This window comes from Elgaria multicarinata, chromosome 3, assembly GCF_023053635.1.
Source record: "Elgaria multicarinata webbii isolate HBS135686 ecotype San Diego chromosome 3, rElgMul1.1.pri, whole genome shotgun sequence".
Lineage (NCBI taxonomy): Eukaryota > Metazoa > Chordata > Lepidosauria > Squamata > Anguidae > Elgaria > Elgaria multicarinata.
Window position 1 is genome coordinate 112,116,177 of NC_086173.1, and position 17,052 is coordinate 112,133,228.

General features: G+C 43.7%; 1 protein-coding gene across 1 annotated transcript in view; it reads right to left on the reverse strand.

Annotated features, from left to right (window-relative positions):
• Positions 1-16,679, reverse strand: part of SUSD3 (sushi domain containing 3) — a 54,295-nt gene extending 37,616 nt beyond the window's left edge. Inside the window, exon 1 of the mRNA XM_063123387.1 lies at positions 16,575-16,679. Within this exon, the coding sequence (XP_062979457.1) occupies positions 16,575-16,662 (88 nt within the window). The 5' untranslated portion in view covers positions 16,663-16,679. The remainder of the gene's footprint in view (positions 1-16,574) is intronic.
• Positions 16,680-17,052: the final 373 nt, after the last annotated feature.

Sequence of the window (17,052 nt, forward strand, 5' to 3'; positions counted from 1 at the left end):
AGGCAGCAGCACAGGTAGCTTGCAGTATCAGAGCCTTGTGAGCAGGGATGTGTTTGCCCTGCATCCTGCTCACGAGCATTCATTCTGGGATATTTCCTTTGTCACATCCGTAACACAAACAAAACATGACAGAACACATCTAACGTCACTTCAAACTCAATACATTTCAGCAGAGTCTGTAGACTCATTGAGCTAGAACTAATCAGGCACACCGTCCTCTTGACAAGGAGCCAAGTGATGTGCAAACCAGCCCCATGTGATGAATAATCAAACAATACGTTTTTCTGAGTGATCTCCTTTGCGTGGCTGGAAATGGCAGCAAGAGCAGGCCTTTCCTCCCCACCCACCAGGCGCACCTGTCTCTCCTCTGATGACATCCATGCAGAGATGTAACCTGGGCCAGGCTTAAGGGTGGGCAAGCTGGGTGCTCACCTGGGCGCCACGTTGAAGGGGGTGCTGAGATAATCTTGTTAGCTCAGGGTTTGTTGAGTGCCATGAGCCAGGGTGGCAAAGGCAGTGTCTCTAATAATTGTTTCCCAAATTTGACAGGCCTTTTGTGCACTAACTACACAAATGAATGCCCATCAATTAGCTTAAAAGATAACTCTAGATGACTGACAAGCGCATTAAGAGCCCATGTTGTCAAGTCTCTCAATCCCAATTTTGGTTTCATGCCTTGAATATATTGTCAAATCAGAGGGTGAAGCATGTTCGGAGGCTGAAATATGTTTTTGTCATACAAATAGCTCCTGGAGTGTCTCTTTGTTTCACGTTATTTCGAATCTGTCATTCTTTTTTAAAAAAAATTAACACAAAAACTTAATTCATGTGACAATTATAATGATTATGCTAATAATTGCTGAAATACAAAAGACTGAATAGTAAAGATGCTTGGAAAAGTTCTATAGACTTGAAGGTTTTGTGGGTTGTTGTTTTGACAAACAGAATACTAAATAACATCAAGAAAATACATGAAACTATATTAGGAAAGTGACGAAACATGTAACTATTGCATAATTTCCTTTGAAATTCTGGAAGTAGCTTTCCTACTTGCAGAATTTCAACAACTTTAGAACAAACCCTGAGCATAACTCTCCTTTTTTTTAAAGTGAAAATAGGCTCTTCTCAATAGGTGTCCCTCTTTAGAGAGGACAGTCCTCTATTTCAAGAGCTGTCAAGAGGACTGTCTTCTGTTATGAAGGTGTCCTCTATATGATGGGCTGTCGAAGAACCCATCAAGAGTTAACACCTGGATAGCACACTACCAGTCACCTGATCACAGTCTTTCCCCATTCAGAGAATTATTGCGTTTTTATTTAAATTATAGTTCTTATTTGTAAATTCGCATTATATATAATATATAATGCAAATTATATATTCACATATGCAAATGTTATGCAAATTGGTGTCTGTTTTTGTCCTTTATCGATGATACATTTCCTCTTTTTTGGTGACCCATAATGGCCACCATATCTCTTCCAGGGTATCCAATTCTATTCCCACCTCCCTAGTTTTCCATTTTTACCCAATCCAACCATCAGCTAGCATTTCATGGCCACTTAGCATGTTCTCAGCCTTCACTGGGCTGGTTTGGGGCCGGTTTCTCCTTTGAGGGTTTTTAACTTATTTTAAAAAACCTTTTTTTGTACTTTTGCAAACCGTAGGGTTCCTTCAAGCCTGCTGTTACCTCATTCTTGCGCATGGATGGTGGTGTTTTGGCTCCAATCAACACTCATGAAATTGAGTTCTCCATTACTATATAGGATGTTAATTCCTTCCATGTAGTTAACAATTCTTTATTGGCAGGGTTCTAGCCAAAGCAAGGATGTACAGCATTGTATTTATTTATTTATTACATTTTTACACCGCCCAATAGCTGAAGCTCTCTGGGCAGTTCACAAAAATTAAAGCCATGAAAAGCATAATAAAACAACCAACTGTCTAAAAACACAAATACAAAATACAATATAAAAAGCACAACCAAGTGTGTCTGCATTTTACACCTTAGGTAATACATTACTTATAACCAGGCTTTGATCTCTTCACCCAGTAACTTGTAGAAGGACTTTGCCAGCAGTACCTTGATCTTTTCATGGTTGAATAGCAGGCTGCTGTGGCTGCTGAGATAAGCAGTGGTGGCAGCAGGAGGACAAGTCAACCACACCATGCAGTTTCCAATTGTGTGAGGGGCACTCATGTAGTGGTTTTCCTACACACACACTCAGCCATAGTGTAGTTTTCCTACCCACCCACTGACCCCTGTGATCATGTGAATAGGGCCTTAGAGTTAAAACAGAAGGCAGGAACCTCACTCATCAGATAAAATATTCCTTTATATTCACAAGTCCTATGCCACCCCCTTATCCAATACTATATTTGATAACCACCATGCCACAAGCTTGCTGATTGGCCAGTATAAGGTAGTCTAGCTTCATCTAAACCCCTCACTCTCAATCCAAATGTCTCTCATCTGAAAACCTTGCTACTGGCGTTTTGACTAATTCCAAAGAATTTCAAAAAGTCTCTAACGTCTCCTTAAGCATCCTGGTTCTGTACCTTGTAGTTGACAACATATCTAAAGGAAAGAAACATTAACCACCAGCTTTTCCCATAAACTTCTCTATTTTACAAAGTCTGCTATCCAAATAAGCACTTCCCAAAATTCACTCCAGCTCAAACCAGTCTTTTATCAGACCTAGTAGTTTTGGGTTCTCTTAGCTGTCCCATCCTTTACTTACAGTAAAAAACTGTTCTTACATATAAAGGAAAAAGCTCTAGGGCAGGTTCATATAGCTGCCTTAAAATAAGCACAATTACTCTACCATAACGCACCTATGAAAGCACCTGATTGTTAAGACCACCTGGGCTGAGGGAAGGAGGCTCTTCAGGACCTGATCTCTAAGGCTGGTGAAAAGGTGTAGTACAGCCTCCTTGTGGAACCAATTTGCCCAAAGTGGTCTATTCTTATAGGGAGAGCCATCTTAGCTGCATTGAAATCACCCCAATTGTTCCCTTCACCTATATTCCCACAAGGAGTGTTGCAGAGCTTTGGAAACAGCTGCCACAAAATGTAGTGATGGCCACCATCTTGGATGGCTTTCAAAGAGGATTAGACAAATTCATGGAGGAGGATACTATCCATGACTGCTAGTCATAGGTATGCCTCTGAATACCACTAACTGGGAGAGACCAATTGCCCTCTTGTCCTGGTTGTAGGCTTCCCATTGAGGCAACTGGCTGGCCACTGTGGGAAATAGGATGCTGAACTAGATAGAATGTTTAGAATGTTTTAAGGATGTTTTAATCATGTATACTATGTTTTTAATAAGTTTTTGTGTGTTTTATATTCACTGTTGTTCCCCGCCTCAATCCAAGTGACGAGATGGGTAAGAAATAAATTATTATTATCATTATCATTATTATTATTGTTGTTGTTGTTGTTCTTTGGTTGATACTGCTTATGTTCTTAAATGCAGAATCCAGTGACAATTAGTATTCTCTATAGGTGACCATATTTTGGAAACCACAAAGGAAGACAACATGGCTGGCCCCCAAGAGGGTGTGTCCTCCACCCAAACATGGCCTTCATCACATGTCTGATTTCACAACACACAATTAAGACAAACCTGTTCTACATAACATCTTAATGTTAACATCACTGGAAAAAAAGAACGAGGGAGACATTCAGTGTATCTGAAATTAACTTCACTCACGTCAACTTTTGTAGCTTTTGTTATATTTTCAAGCTTTCACTATAGTCTGTGTGATACAGGGCATGGCTAGATCAGGCCTATATCCTGGGATCATCCCAGGCTCATCCCTGTGCATGCAAATAACACACAGAGGATCCTGGGAGCAGGCAGGGACGACCCTTCCATTTGCCTGGGATAATCCTTAGGTCTAGCTAAGACCACAGTCTCCCCTTCCCTCAAATATCTTTTCTGACTGCAAATCCTTCACTGGATGACCATAGTCTCACCTTTCTTAACATTTAACACTCTTTCCCCATCACCTTTCTTATATCCATACTTACAGATTCAGCATACTGCTACCACTGAACAAATGAAGCAGTTGACAAGTGCAGAAAAATCTAGTACAACAAACTAGCAACCAAGCATTCAGAAAGAGTATAAAATACTATTACCCTGCAAACATTAGTCATGGAACAAAATGGAATAAAGCCTTGTTGCAGTCACTTCTCACTAACACCTCTTAGCTTGTTTCAACTTCTGGTTTATCAATGAGAAACTAATCTAAAAATGTGTCATTATGTCTCTGGTTCATTAGCCATGTAAACAAGACCATGGTCAGTAGCAATACAAAGGAAGGCCAGAACAGATGCCCATTATCACAATGCTTGACAAGGATCTTTCCCTCCTTTTATCCAAATATCTTCTGAATTAACACTGCCTCAGTGTGCAGAGAACAAAAATCCCAATCAGGGACCCAAAGAAAACTGCCCAAAGAAACCTCAGAAACAAGTCCCATTGATTTCAATAAAGCTTACTCCCAGATAAATGAATATAGGATTGCAGCCTCTTCACATGTATTCAAGGCCCTCCTGTCAAGGAGAACTATGCACTCACCAGAACCTGGCCTCATGTATCATGCAACCAGCAGGTGCTCTCCAGAAAGATGCTTTCAGAGCCTAGGAGATCCAGACATACTCAGACAAGTCAAGACAAGCCACGCTATGCACTCACATATTATCTTGCTGGGACATAACAATTCTGGGACAAGACAATACTTTGCAAGAAAAGAGAGATGATGATAATAATAATAATAATAATAATAATAATAATAATGGCAACACTGTTAATTTTTTAAAAAATATTTTTTTAAAGAAGGATGAACAATTATCAGCAATTGTTACAAAATATACGTTATGTCAGTTATATCAAAGAAATTGGAAAGGAAGGTCTATGGGTCAAAATGCATTATTAAAAATGAATTGCTATCTTCTAGCACAAGTTAGAGACCCACTTCTTCCTTTACTCTAAGGAGCAAGTAGGCACAAAATAATTCAAGCAAACAAGCCAAGCCACATACCACAGAGGATGGCTAAAAGCAACTACCTGGGTTTTAATGAATTTTCTTCATGACTCAAAATTCCTGATCCCAAGTATGATGACCCAGCAAAGGTTTTAGGAAATCTTGCTCATATTGGCATAAGTTGAGATGTTTTGCTAGTCAAATTTTTCATCAGTAGAACTCCAATGGAAATATCTTAATGGGAGACTTGCCAGTGAGAAAGACCCTGGAGTGATGTTGTATAGCCCAGGCCATTCATATTTACTCTGAATTAAGTCCCACAGAGTTCAATGAGATTTACTCCAAGGGTTCCAACTATGTGTACATAGGATTGCTGCCACTTATTGTTATCATCACTCGCCCTCAGTTTCCATTTGCAAAAGAATATTAATGGCTTCCATTTCAGATGGAAGATTCCTGACATGTGAGGCTAAAAGTGCAAAAGGAGGAGTTGGCAGAGGGTAACATTTCAACAGAAAAGTTGGGCTGCAATCCAATTACACTTTCCTGGGAGTAAGCCTCACTGAACATAGGTGGGACTTTCTTCTGAGTAAACATACTCTGCTGCCCCCCTCCCTTGGTCCAGGTCTCTTTCCTACCATTTTCCTCGCTCCTTTGACTCCCCTCCTCCTCTTTTTACTAAACATAGTCAGTCAGGTCAGCCCAGTTTCAAAATGCATCAGCCTCTTCTTCCTCCTCCTCCTCCCCCCACAAGAAGCAGCCACTCACTCATTCCCTGTCCTTACAGAAAGCCCTTATGACAAGGGGGGAAGCTGAGCGTGCGTGCGTGCAGGAACAAGAAGCAGGAGCCCCGTTTCCACAGGCTTATGAAGTTAAGATCCTGGCAACTTTATTTTTACTATATCTATGGTTGAAAACTACCGCAGCCATAAAGGGACATTCCTCTTTATGGCCACTGCAGTTTGCGGCCATAGATATAGGAAAAATTGAGAGCTGCCATGACCTTAACTTCATAGGTCCATTTGCGAGGGCAGAAAAAATTCCAGATTTTTCTTCAAATTTCACAAATCCCCACTCCCAGATTTGTTAGCAAAATTCCTAATAAATCCAGATTTTTCTTGTCATTTGGTCTAAGTCAATCATGTCACTTCCTAAGAATAATGAATAGTTTTCTAGTCAGATTAGTTATCCCATTTCTACCTCAGACCTCTGATCTGCCTGACTAATAATTAAAAATAATCAGTGGTAACTGCAGAACCTAGACAGATTGAGACTTAGGGCTTTGCTAGACCAGGGTTTAGCCTGGGCTGATACCCGGGCTCACCCCTGTGTGTCCAGATGACGCACAGGGGATCCCAGGGTCAGGCAGGGGTCAACCCTTGCCCTGGGTTAATGGGCTCCACTTTTGGCCCAGTATTTCTGCAGTCCCTGTCTGAGCCCAGGACCCCGGAAGGTCTAGCCCATTCCGTGGCTTTTCCCGGCTACGCAGCTTACTCTCGTATAGCTGGGAGAAGCCGCGCACAGGGCAGGAGGAGAGATCACGACCGGGGGGGGGGAGGAGATCGGGGCCGGGGGGGACATCGGGGGCAGGGGGAGTGGGGAAACATTTTTTTAAAAAAACACACTTATCTTTGGCGCTCATGCGCTCCTGCGCACCCGGCCCTTTAAAAATAAAAAATGGCAGACGCAACAGGGCTTTCCTTTAGCCCATCGCGTCTGACGTGTGGATTAGAATGACAGCCCCGCTAGTTGCAGTGCGGGCTCGCACCTCCACACACCTGGATTTTAAGGTAGGTCTAGCAAAGCCCTTAGATTCTGTTAATGTTTATGGTCACTCCAGGGCTGGAGTTGAATAAAATCAGAAGTCCATTAAATCAGGCCATCTCCCTGATAAAGGAATATTGCATCTTTTACTGATGGTGGAATAGAGTCGAATAATTGGAACTTTTATTCTTACTGTGATTTCTCTAGTTAAATGGCTCATGATATGAGGGGTGGACGGAGAGTAGGGAGTGAAGAGAATGTTATATAGGGTTTTTTTGTGTTTTTAATTTTTCAGCCACACTTTTGCAGTGGAACAGTATTCGGTTTCTTGGCTGCAGTGGCAACAATAAGGTAAACGCTTTTTGCCTTAAGTTGAGAAATAACCAGCTTGGGTCAAATGTCCCGACTTTGCTGGAATAGCTGCGCATGATAAAGTGCTAGCTTTTGGAAGAACAACTACTACAGGTTTCCTCAGGAGATTTCATCCCACTAGAAACTCAGTGCTAAACAGTTGAGCTAGAAACCCTTTTTATGTAGTTTGGAGGAGTGTACAATGAATGTGTTATTACCAAGTCTCATGGCTACATTTTATTTCTCCCTAACACCTTAACTCCCAAATCTCCATTTTGTCTGGGAAAGATAAACTAAACTAGGACTACCAAGACAAAAAAGCAAAGTCACATTATATATAGGCTGTTCTCTATTAACATAAAACGCAGAAGCAGTGGCTAGAAGAGGAAAAGAGGAGTAACACAGTGGTAGAGCACCTGCTTGGTATGCAGAAGATCCAGGTTCAATGCTCGGCATCTCCAGCTAGAGCAAAGAAAGAATCCTGCCTGAAACCCTGGAAAGCTTCTGCCAGTCAGCGTTGACAATACTGGGCTCGATGGAGCCATGGTCTAACTCAGGATAAGTCAGCTTCCTGTGTTCCTATGCAGGAGTGGCTCTTACCCAAACATGCAAGGGAACTGAGACTTCCGTAACATGCAGGTGTCTTTCTCTATGATTGGTTCTTGATGCAATCAAATCATCCACACAAACCCATTTCATTGACCATCCTAGAGAGCTCCAGGCCAAAAGCACTGCCATTACCAGGAAACACATTAGCACACATTAGCATCCGTCAAGATTAGGTATCTAGACCCAAAATATGCACACAACCCCCTTTTGCACCAAATACTTTGGGGGGGGCGGGGGAACCAAACCCTATCCTCATCATTTACATCCCTCTCATCCCTCTTTTGATCTAAGGGGAATTCTGCCCCTCCCACCCACACGCAATGAAAGTTTTTAAAAGTTAGTTCCAATGGGATCTTGCCCATTCCTCTGTTTTTTATTTGTTTCATTAATATCCCACCTTTCTTCCTTCATGGAACTCAAGAGTTCCTGGATGTTCTCCCCCACTTCCAGTACTGACCAGACCAAGCCCTGCTTAGCTTCAGCAAGGTGGCTGACTCATGTGCCTTCGAACTATGCCCTAAGTTAGCTTTATTCACACTCTTACCACTCTCCCCCAGTTGTCTTTCCCAACTTCTGTTTTTATTAATTTGCACTCAGAGCTCCATCACACCTACTTCCCCCACCCCTGGTTTTCCTCCACGATTTCTAGCTCTGTTACATTAGCGTGTCAAGCTAATGGCCCCTTTCACGTGGGTTTGTGGTATCATGCTAAACTGATGAAACCTCCCTTTCGCTTGTTTGCTCTTCCACTCTACTCCACTCCGTTCCTTCTCCTTCTGCCTCCAGTTCATTGGTTGTAACATTGTGATGGGTGTAGGCTCCCTCTCCCCCTCACTCTGGCTTTGTTGCCTAGCAATTTACCAATACGGTGCTGAAGGAGAACCGCCCCACCCTCCTCTTTCGTCAACAATCTCTCCCTTCAAAGCACATGTCCACAACAAAGGAAATAGCAAGAGGACAGCAATACACGGGGGCTGAAGGGCACTTTAATTCTGTTTGGGGAAAATAATCCACACTTTCCCCACTCTAGGAAAACACAAAAAAGGGAGGGGAGAGGCGGGGTGTCTGCAGGATAGGCCCGACGTCATCTGAGTGCCATGCTGCAAAACCACAAACCAGGCATGACGAGAGTGCGATAAAACACTGGTGTAGATGGAGCCCTCAGTTGAGTAGGGGCTCCAAGGGAATGCTCAGCCTTGTGTGCCCCCTCCAAGAAAACCTCATACAGCAAAAGCCTTAATGAACCTGAATGGACTCTTCTTATCCTCATTTCCCCAGTGCAGATTTGCCAAGGACAACCTGGGACTAAGGACAACCACCTGATCCACAGCATTCCCAGAATATGTAGGAAAAAGCATTTCTTTTAGTTTAAGCAGATTTTTTAAAAAGAAAATAAACCCCCAAATGCCATTAGTAGCACAAATGTCATTTCGTAATCATGACTTGGGTGAAATTATCTACTGCAAGATCTATAATGCCGCAACCCTGTGAAAATTTCTATCACAAATTAAAGGTGATAATAAGGCTTATACATTAAAAAAAAAAAGATTAGATGAGCAGTCTTGTGGCATAAAGGAAAATGTGTGTGTGCCTTCAGCAGAGTAGCACTGTGAGAATTGTTTTAAAGAAACAAAACATTAACTCTAGAGGCAGTAGCAGGATTGGGTGGCATATAAATCAGGAATGACTAACTGGCCATATCTGACCCCTGAGACCAAATTTTCATCAAGGTATAGTTAAATGTTTCACTCAAGAGGAAAGAATGTTTCCAAGGTGTAAGAAATAGAAAGATACGTTTTGCATCTTAATGTTCCACCCTTCTTTTGGATGTTGTGTATAACACATATGTAATGTGTAAATATACATATTTGTATGTATATTTGCTATGGCTGAGCATATATGCTCCATAACTGTGATGTCCCAGACTGCTAGAAGGTGCCAGTTTTTTTGTAAGGGGGACCATTCACGCAGCAAAACAGACTCTCAGCTCTTGGACCCCACTGCATGGAGAACCTCATTAGCCTTCCCTTGTATGAATAATATTGTGCCAGACTCAGGATATTTTTGCAAGAATCTTTGAACTAGGACGAGAAATCTAGAGAAGACAAGCATCTGATATTTTTTCTAGAAAACAAATAAAACATAAGATGATGAAGAATATAAAGACAAGAAATACCAAAATCACCACGAACAAACAAGGGACAATCTTTGTTGCTTGGCTATGAAATCAATACATGCAGATCAAATTATATTAACTAGTTTATTGATCTCCTTCCTTGTTCTCTTCCACATCATTAGTGAATGGTGCCTAAGCAAAAGGAAAAGAGCGAATGACAGGAGACAGGGCTGGAAGAAAGAACCCAAAGACATTGCTTACAGAAAAGCCCCAGGCAGGCAAGCAGGCACTTCAGAGACACACAAACAGATTTTTCTGGCTCCTGCAGGTCTTTTCAAATAATAACTTAACTCCAAGATTAACTAACTGTTCATCCACTCCCTGAGCAAAGACTGATCTCACACACCATCTCTCTCCTAGGCTGATCTCTTCCGCTGTTTTATGACCAAAAATATTGGAATACCCATTCTGCTATGTCTCTAGACTGGGGCCAATGTGGTACCATAACTGTCCTTAGGTAGGGAAAACAGAAGGCCAAGGCCTCCTGCGTCCACAAGGGTTCCTTAAAGTTCCTCATTATAACTTACTGTTATAGGTTTTGCTACCAGATTACTGTAAATTGGACTGTCAGTGTAGGTTGTCCCAAGCTTAAATAAAGTAAAACCTAGCCAGAGTCTTGGACTACTTGACAAAGGAGTGTTACTAGCCCAGAATAGTCAGGTGATGTGTTCGAATGGGAATTGTTAGAAAAGTGCTTCTTGATGCAAGACTAGTCTGGGATGAAAAGGGAAAACCTAATCAGGGAGGGGATTCTTTGCCTCTAGCTAAGAATGATATCATCGAGGTTTGTGTCTGACAAAGGGGACACACTGCCGTTTGAGAGAGGAATTTTGGGGGATTTTGTAAACCAATAGCATTTTGGGATGCTGCTGGTTCTTTCTATAGAGCTGATGAGGAGACATTGCACTGAGTCCATCGAGGTTCTCGTCACTCAGAGCAATGGGGTGAGCATAACATTATAGTACACTGACTATTGCCAAAGTCCTACAGTAGGCTACTTACCCGGGGCAAGAAGCAGTTCCTTTTAGGCAAGCCTGATGCATTGCTCAAGTCATTCCAGGACATACAGGCACATATCAGCAGGAAGGCTGGTAAAAATGACTTCAGCACTTGACAGGAGAGGAATTTCAGGCATTTTCTTAGGGAAGTTTCAAACACCTGGCAGGAACAGCAGAATGACTGCAGCCATTGGCACTGCTTGCTATATATGATGGGAGTTGCAGTCCAACTCTGGAGGGCCTCAGGTTAGGGGAAACCTGCTCTACACCATGACAGATTTAAGGTGTGTGGCATTAGTTGGACAAGAGAAGGGTGTGCACTACTGAATGCTTCCACTGAAATAGTTTTTTGAATGCAGGTAGAACAGAGAGAGTGGATCAAAGCAAATGCAACTTATCAGGTAGGACATTTGATTGGTCCAACAGTTACTCTTTACGGACAATCTGGATGGGTTCAGCCAGCCTCGAACAGACAGTCCTTAGGGCACGACTCCCTTGGGGGTCCATTACTGTACCATAAATAGTCAAGTAAAGCTCACAGAATCAGGCTTTATGCGAGTAAAGTAGATTACGTTCCTAATGGCGCTACAACAAAGCATACTACCGAAAAGAAGGCATTAAAAGACAAGCTGAAGCTGCTCTGAGACAAACGTACGTAGAGGGGCACATCTGCTCCTGGTGCAGGCGTCTAGGCTGTAAATGTAGAGCAGAGGACTACCTTGCCCTTTGTAGTTCTCACCAGGGCTGCAAAAATCATTTTGAAATATCTAGAGAGCATTAGCTTTTTGTATGATCGGGCACTGGTGGATTCTTCCTGCAATACACACATACACTTTCTCTAACACACACACACACATGCACGCGCACACACACACACACACACACACTTTTAGAGAAAACACAGCTGTGGCTTTGCAAAAATGCATGGCATAGCAAAGGTACTTTACAAATCCTAAGCAATCAGCAGTCATTTTCCTAACTAAATTATGTTGATCGAGCCCCCTTCTTTTCCCATAGCTTTTCATCTTGACAGCTTTTCAATACAATTATACCAACACAAATGAACACTTTCAGCCATCAGTTACAAAAGCCAGCCACTAAAGAGCCATTATGAAATGACAAGTAGAACGTACAGTAAAATGTTGCAGTGTGGAATGTGCCTGTTCACTGCTCCAGTCATTCGACTATGCCCTCATCCATGGTACTCCATTCCATTCCCTCTCCCCGCTGATTTTCTTTGTTTTTCTCCTCCTCAATAGTCAGCATTCCATAGCCACTGAGCATGCTCAGTTCTTAATGGGCTATTTTTGCTCCCTCCCCGCTTAGGATTTCCCCCCTAAACAATAGTTGCACTTCTGCAAACCTTGGGGTTTCCATGAGCCTAATGATCTCTCCCTCTTGTGCATGGATGGGGCTATTTTGGCTATGCAAGTTGGGCACCAGAAGACTGGAGACCAATACTAGCATATAGATGATTACAGCAGAACTGAAGCTGCACCAAGGACAGAGTCATTTGCAAAAGAAACGCTTCGCCTTAAACTATGTCACTTTAGCTGAAAATATTAACATGGATGCTGCCAAAAACAAAAAAGACCAGCGAGTTTCCCCTGTCCTTATGCCCACTGGTTTTGAGGCATGGTGCAAGCTAGGCATTTCACCTGGAGTTCCAGATAAGAAATCTGTTTATTTTATCATCCTCGCAGAGAACTGCCGAGCAGGCATTTGCTTCCAGCTACAGGCTTTTGAAAGTGCAATGAATCCTCTGTTTTAGCTAAAGGGTATAGGACATAAGGTTTATAGCCACAAATGGCTGACTTCTCAAGAGAGCTACACTACGGTGTCACTTTCATTTTCTCCTAGGTATGAAGGAAGTCATTATTGACTTTTAGTATATTCAATTGTCCTATTCGCTACAGCACGGTGTTTCTGCAAGCACATCCCATTAATGAACACGGCAAGTGCCCTCTCCAACCCATCCTCTCGCTGCAGGAGGCCAGCTTATTGCATGACCCCAGCTGACATCACTTCCCTCTCTACAGCAAGGATTCTAAAGAAAGCAAAATGTGCGGTACAGCGGCAAGAGGTACCATTTTAGCCCTATTCTAAAGGATGCACACTCAGCTCTATTCAAAGTCAGGTGGAATCGGCAAGCCAGTAGAGGTTTCTCTTTCTTTGCTGTTAAAACATGCCAGACAGCATCTGTTCTAGACCGTTAACAGGCTTAGCACTGAAGTTATCTTGGGGCTAAAATACATGTGTCACTTGGAAGCGTGTCAGGTTTTTAAAAATGTAATAGCAGGCATTGCTGGCGTGGATTTTTCACTCTTAAAAAGAGTAGTCAATGAGTCAAGGTTTCCCCTCTAAGGCTAATAGCATTGGGAGATTTTCCATCAGCATCGTTGCTCAAGACTGAAGGGTTAAGCATCTCCTCTCCACATGCTATGGTCCCAATGAAAATAGTTAAATGTTAACTGGGGTGGGGTGGGGTGGGGAACCAGACAAGTGTCACATGCAGTTTGCCCCTCAGTTGTTCCTTGCCAACAGTGGTGTAGTGGAGCCAAGACTCTCAGAAACGCAGCACCAGCACTTTTTCATTAGCAGGGCCGGCCCAGGATATTTTGCTGCCTGAGGCAAAGAAAAAGACGGCATTCTTCCCATTCCGTGTACCAAAAGCCAATTGGACTGGCCTTCAACACTGAAGATGGGACAGTGTCTTCCATTGCACCTGGAGGCAGCAGGCTAACTTAGGGGTTGCAGAATAGACCGCCTCTCCTCATCATCTTGCTGTAGTATCCCAACATCTGCTGCCTGGTGGCAGGGACTATGGAGTCATCTGCCACCACACCTGTTTTCTCTGAGCTTATCTGCAATCTTCACAGCAGCTGGAGGAAAATGAATTCTTCCAACAGCAATATATTGTTCCCTGTTATATTTTGGGGTGGATTGGTCTTGAATGGGAAATTAAGACCCAACAGCTTTAAAACAGACCTGTTCCTCTTAGAGATGAAAGCTGCTAGAACTGATTTGCTCATACAGATCAACGCGCCTGAATTTTTGGATTCTCTCTGGGGCTGAGGCTTTGGGGGACTGTCATGATGAGTGCCTGCACTTAAAAACTTACCACTACACCACTGCTTACCATTCTTCATTGGAATTTACTACCAAATAATGGGCAGGATCCACCCAAAGATAAGCACCTTCAGGTCACATGTATTCCAATGGGAGAGTGCAACATATACCAGACTCTCTCCTATCAAAAAATGGGATTTTAAAGCCCCTACTTTTGGCTGGATCATCACCATGGTGTGTTTAGCATCAGGCATGTCATACATACTCAGATACAAGAATGTTGATGGCATGTTTATCCTGAATATATTTAAGTATCATGCGGAGTCCCCAAGCTGGGCTGCTGCTGCTTCTCATGAAGAAAAAGAAAAATCATTTCTAGGTAAAAGCCAAACTACGCCTTTTGTGGAAGATCTATGATTAGGTGGCTACTAGGAGGAGGGCTTTCTCTGTTGTGGCACCCTGGCTGTGGAACGAGCTTCCCAGAGAGGTTTGCCTGGCGCCTACACTGTATTCTTTTCATCGCCAGCTGAAGACCTTTTTATTCTCTCAGTATTTTAACACCTAATTTAACTTAAATTTAAACTGTGCTGTTTTAATTCTGTATTTTAATCCTATATCAATTTCTGCTGTGTAGTTTTATCCTGGTTGTGCTTTTTATATTGTATTTTGTATTTGGGTTTTTAGATTGTTGGTTGTTTTATTATGTTCCTCATGGTTTAAATTTTTGTGAACCGCCCAGAGAGCTTCGGCTATTGGGCGGTATAAAAATGTAATAAATAAATAAATAAAATAGATCTCCCAAAGATTTTTTTTACATTCAAGCAAACTGTGCGGGGGTGAGGGGTCCAAATTTGGCTGGAGCAATGCTGCGGTTGTGTTTAACACTCCCACACACCAGTTTCTTAATTGTGCTCCCTTCAGCTGTGCAGTGCATGGGGGTGGGGGACGACCGTGTAAATTTTTATTTCCTCCATTGGACTTTGAGATGGGGAGGAGAAAATACTTTAAGGGAGATCCAATCATGGATATCTCACATAATATGTCTGGCCCTAAAGAAAACCTCTTCAAATCAGATTTTAAATTCAGAACTCCATAGTTCCTATTATTTATTTATTTTATTACATTTTTATAACGCCTCATAGCTGAAGTTCTCTGGGCAGTTTACAGAAGTTAAAAACAGTGAACATTAAAAACAAGTATAAAAAATTTAAAACCATCAAGAACATAAAAACAATATCCTTTAATACAACTATTCTGGGGGCAATTAAAAAACAAGCAACTCAGCATATGTTGTTAACAGCCTGGGAAAAGAGAAACGTCTTAACCTGGTGCCGAAAAGATAACAATGTTTGCACCAGGCAAGCCTTGTCAGGGAGATCATTCCATAATTGGGGGGCCACCACTGAAAAGGCCCTCTCCCTTGTTGCCATCCTCCGAGCCAGGTAGCTGAACTGTGCAAGCTACAGCTCAGGCAGACCTGTAGATTAACCATCGTATGGCACTGTTGCACTCAAAAGTATGACCAAGGGGTTGCATGCTGAACAATGACCAGACCCATATCCTTGCTTAGCTTCAGCAAGGTGGCTGCATCATGTGCCCACAGAGTACAACCTGAGACCCATCTACCTCACAAGCTTGGGGCAAAAGAGATAACGATAGGAAAGTACTTTGTTCATCCAAGACACTACAGAACTGGGGGGGGGGGGGGGTTTTACAGATAACATGATAACATTGGTTTGAGCATAAAAGACCCAGAAGGTTCTTCAAGGCCTCTAGCTGTACATACGCTGGGCTGTACCAAGCTGTTTGCAGGGTCTGATCCTGCCCAGCTCTCCAAGGCCTCAAGGAAAGCTCTTTTCTAGCTCAGGTACCTCAGACCTTTTCAGTGGAGATCCCACGAATCGATTTAGGCGTCTCCTTCATTCAGGGCATGTGCCAGGTTACTGAGCTCCAGCTCTTACCAGGGGACCCCAGAGCTTAGCTGAGTTCAGCTCCTGAACCTACGACAGTGCCAGGCTCCGAGTATAGCCTCTAATAGTCCAAACAAGAGTGCTTCGGGGAGTCTACAAAGTGCTGGTCCTTCCGCCCTGTGATGGCACATAGTCAGACCGCGGAGAGGCAGAACTTCCACATCCCCGCTTACATTAACATGTGCATTTGAATCAGAAGTGTCAAATTCTTCTTCTTTTTTATTAAGGGTGATGAAAACGATTATTGTGTATAGATGTTTTATGGTACTTTCCCCGCTCTTTCTTTTTCGTTGCTCCCCACCCTTTTTTGTTTGTTTGTAATTATTAGATTTGCAAAAAAAAAATCACCTTCCAAATGTGCCCCGGGACCTCTTCAAATACGAAGCAGGGGGATATCAGAGGAGTGTAGCTTTCACCGCTAGGGCTAGCGCCTTCCCCCACCCCTCCACACACACACACTTTTCTGCACCTGCCAAGCCAACATCCCACAAACCAAAGCTACTGGGGCTTTTTCGTCCGATCCCACCAAGAACTCCCGTCCACCCCTTCCATTGCCCTCCCAGCGGCACCGGGCCCCCTCCTGCCCACCCACCCCCGGCGATCCTCAGCTGCCTCCACGGCCGTCTCGCCGAGGCGCTTTCTTACCCGTGTAGTTATTCTGGCCACGGCTGGCGTCCTCCCGGATCACCACCGTCCTTGAGACGTCGAGGATCGAGGCGGTCGCCGTTTGCATGGCTCCGTCGCTGGCCCCGCCGCACGACCCTTGGCGCTCCTAACCCAGAGGTGGCGGGGTCCGGTGGGGGGGCTGCCGGGATTGGGCGCAGCCGCCGCTCCTCCCCGGGGGGGAGAAAGGGGAGAGGTCCCCTTCCTCCTCCTCCTCCTCCTCCTCGCTGCCTTCAATCTCTGGCCCTTGAGCGATCCAGGGGCTCCAGCAAACCTCTCCCTGCATGCAGGAAATCCCGAGGACCGACGTCGCACGTTGCTTTTGCCGCCGCCGCCGCCGCTGCGGGCTCAAAGAGGACTCCGAGATGGGTCTCGCTTGGAGGGGACACGATCCGGATCCCGCCCTGAGCGGCCCCCTCCTCCCCGTGCTCGCCCCTTCGCCGCACTTACTTCCCTTTCT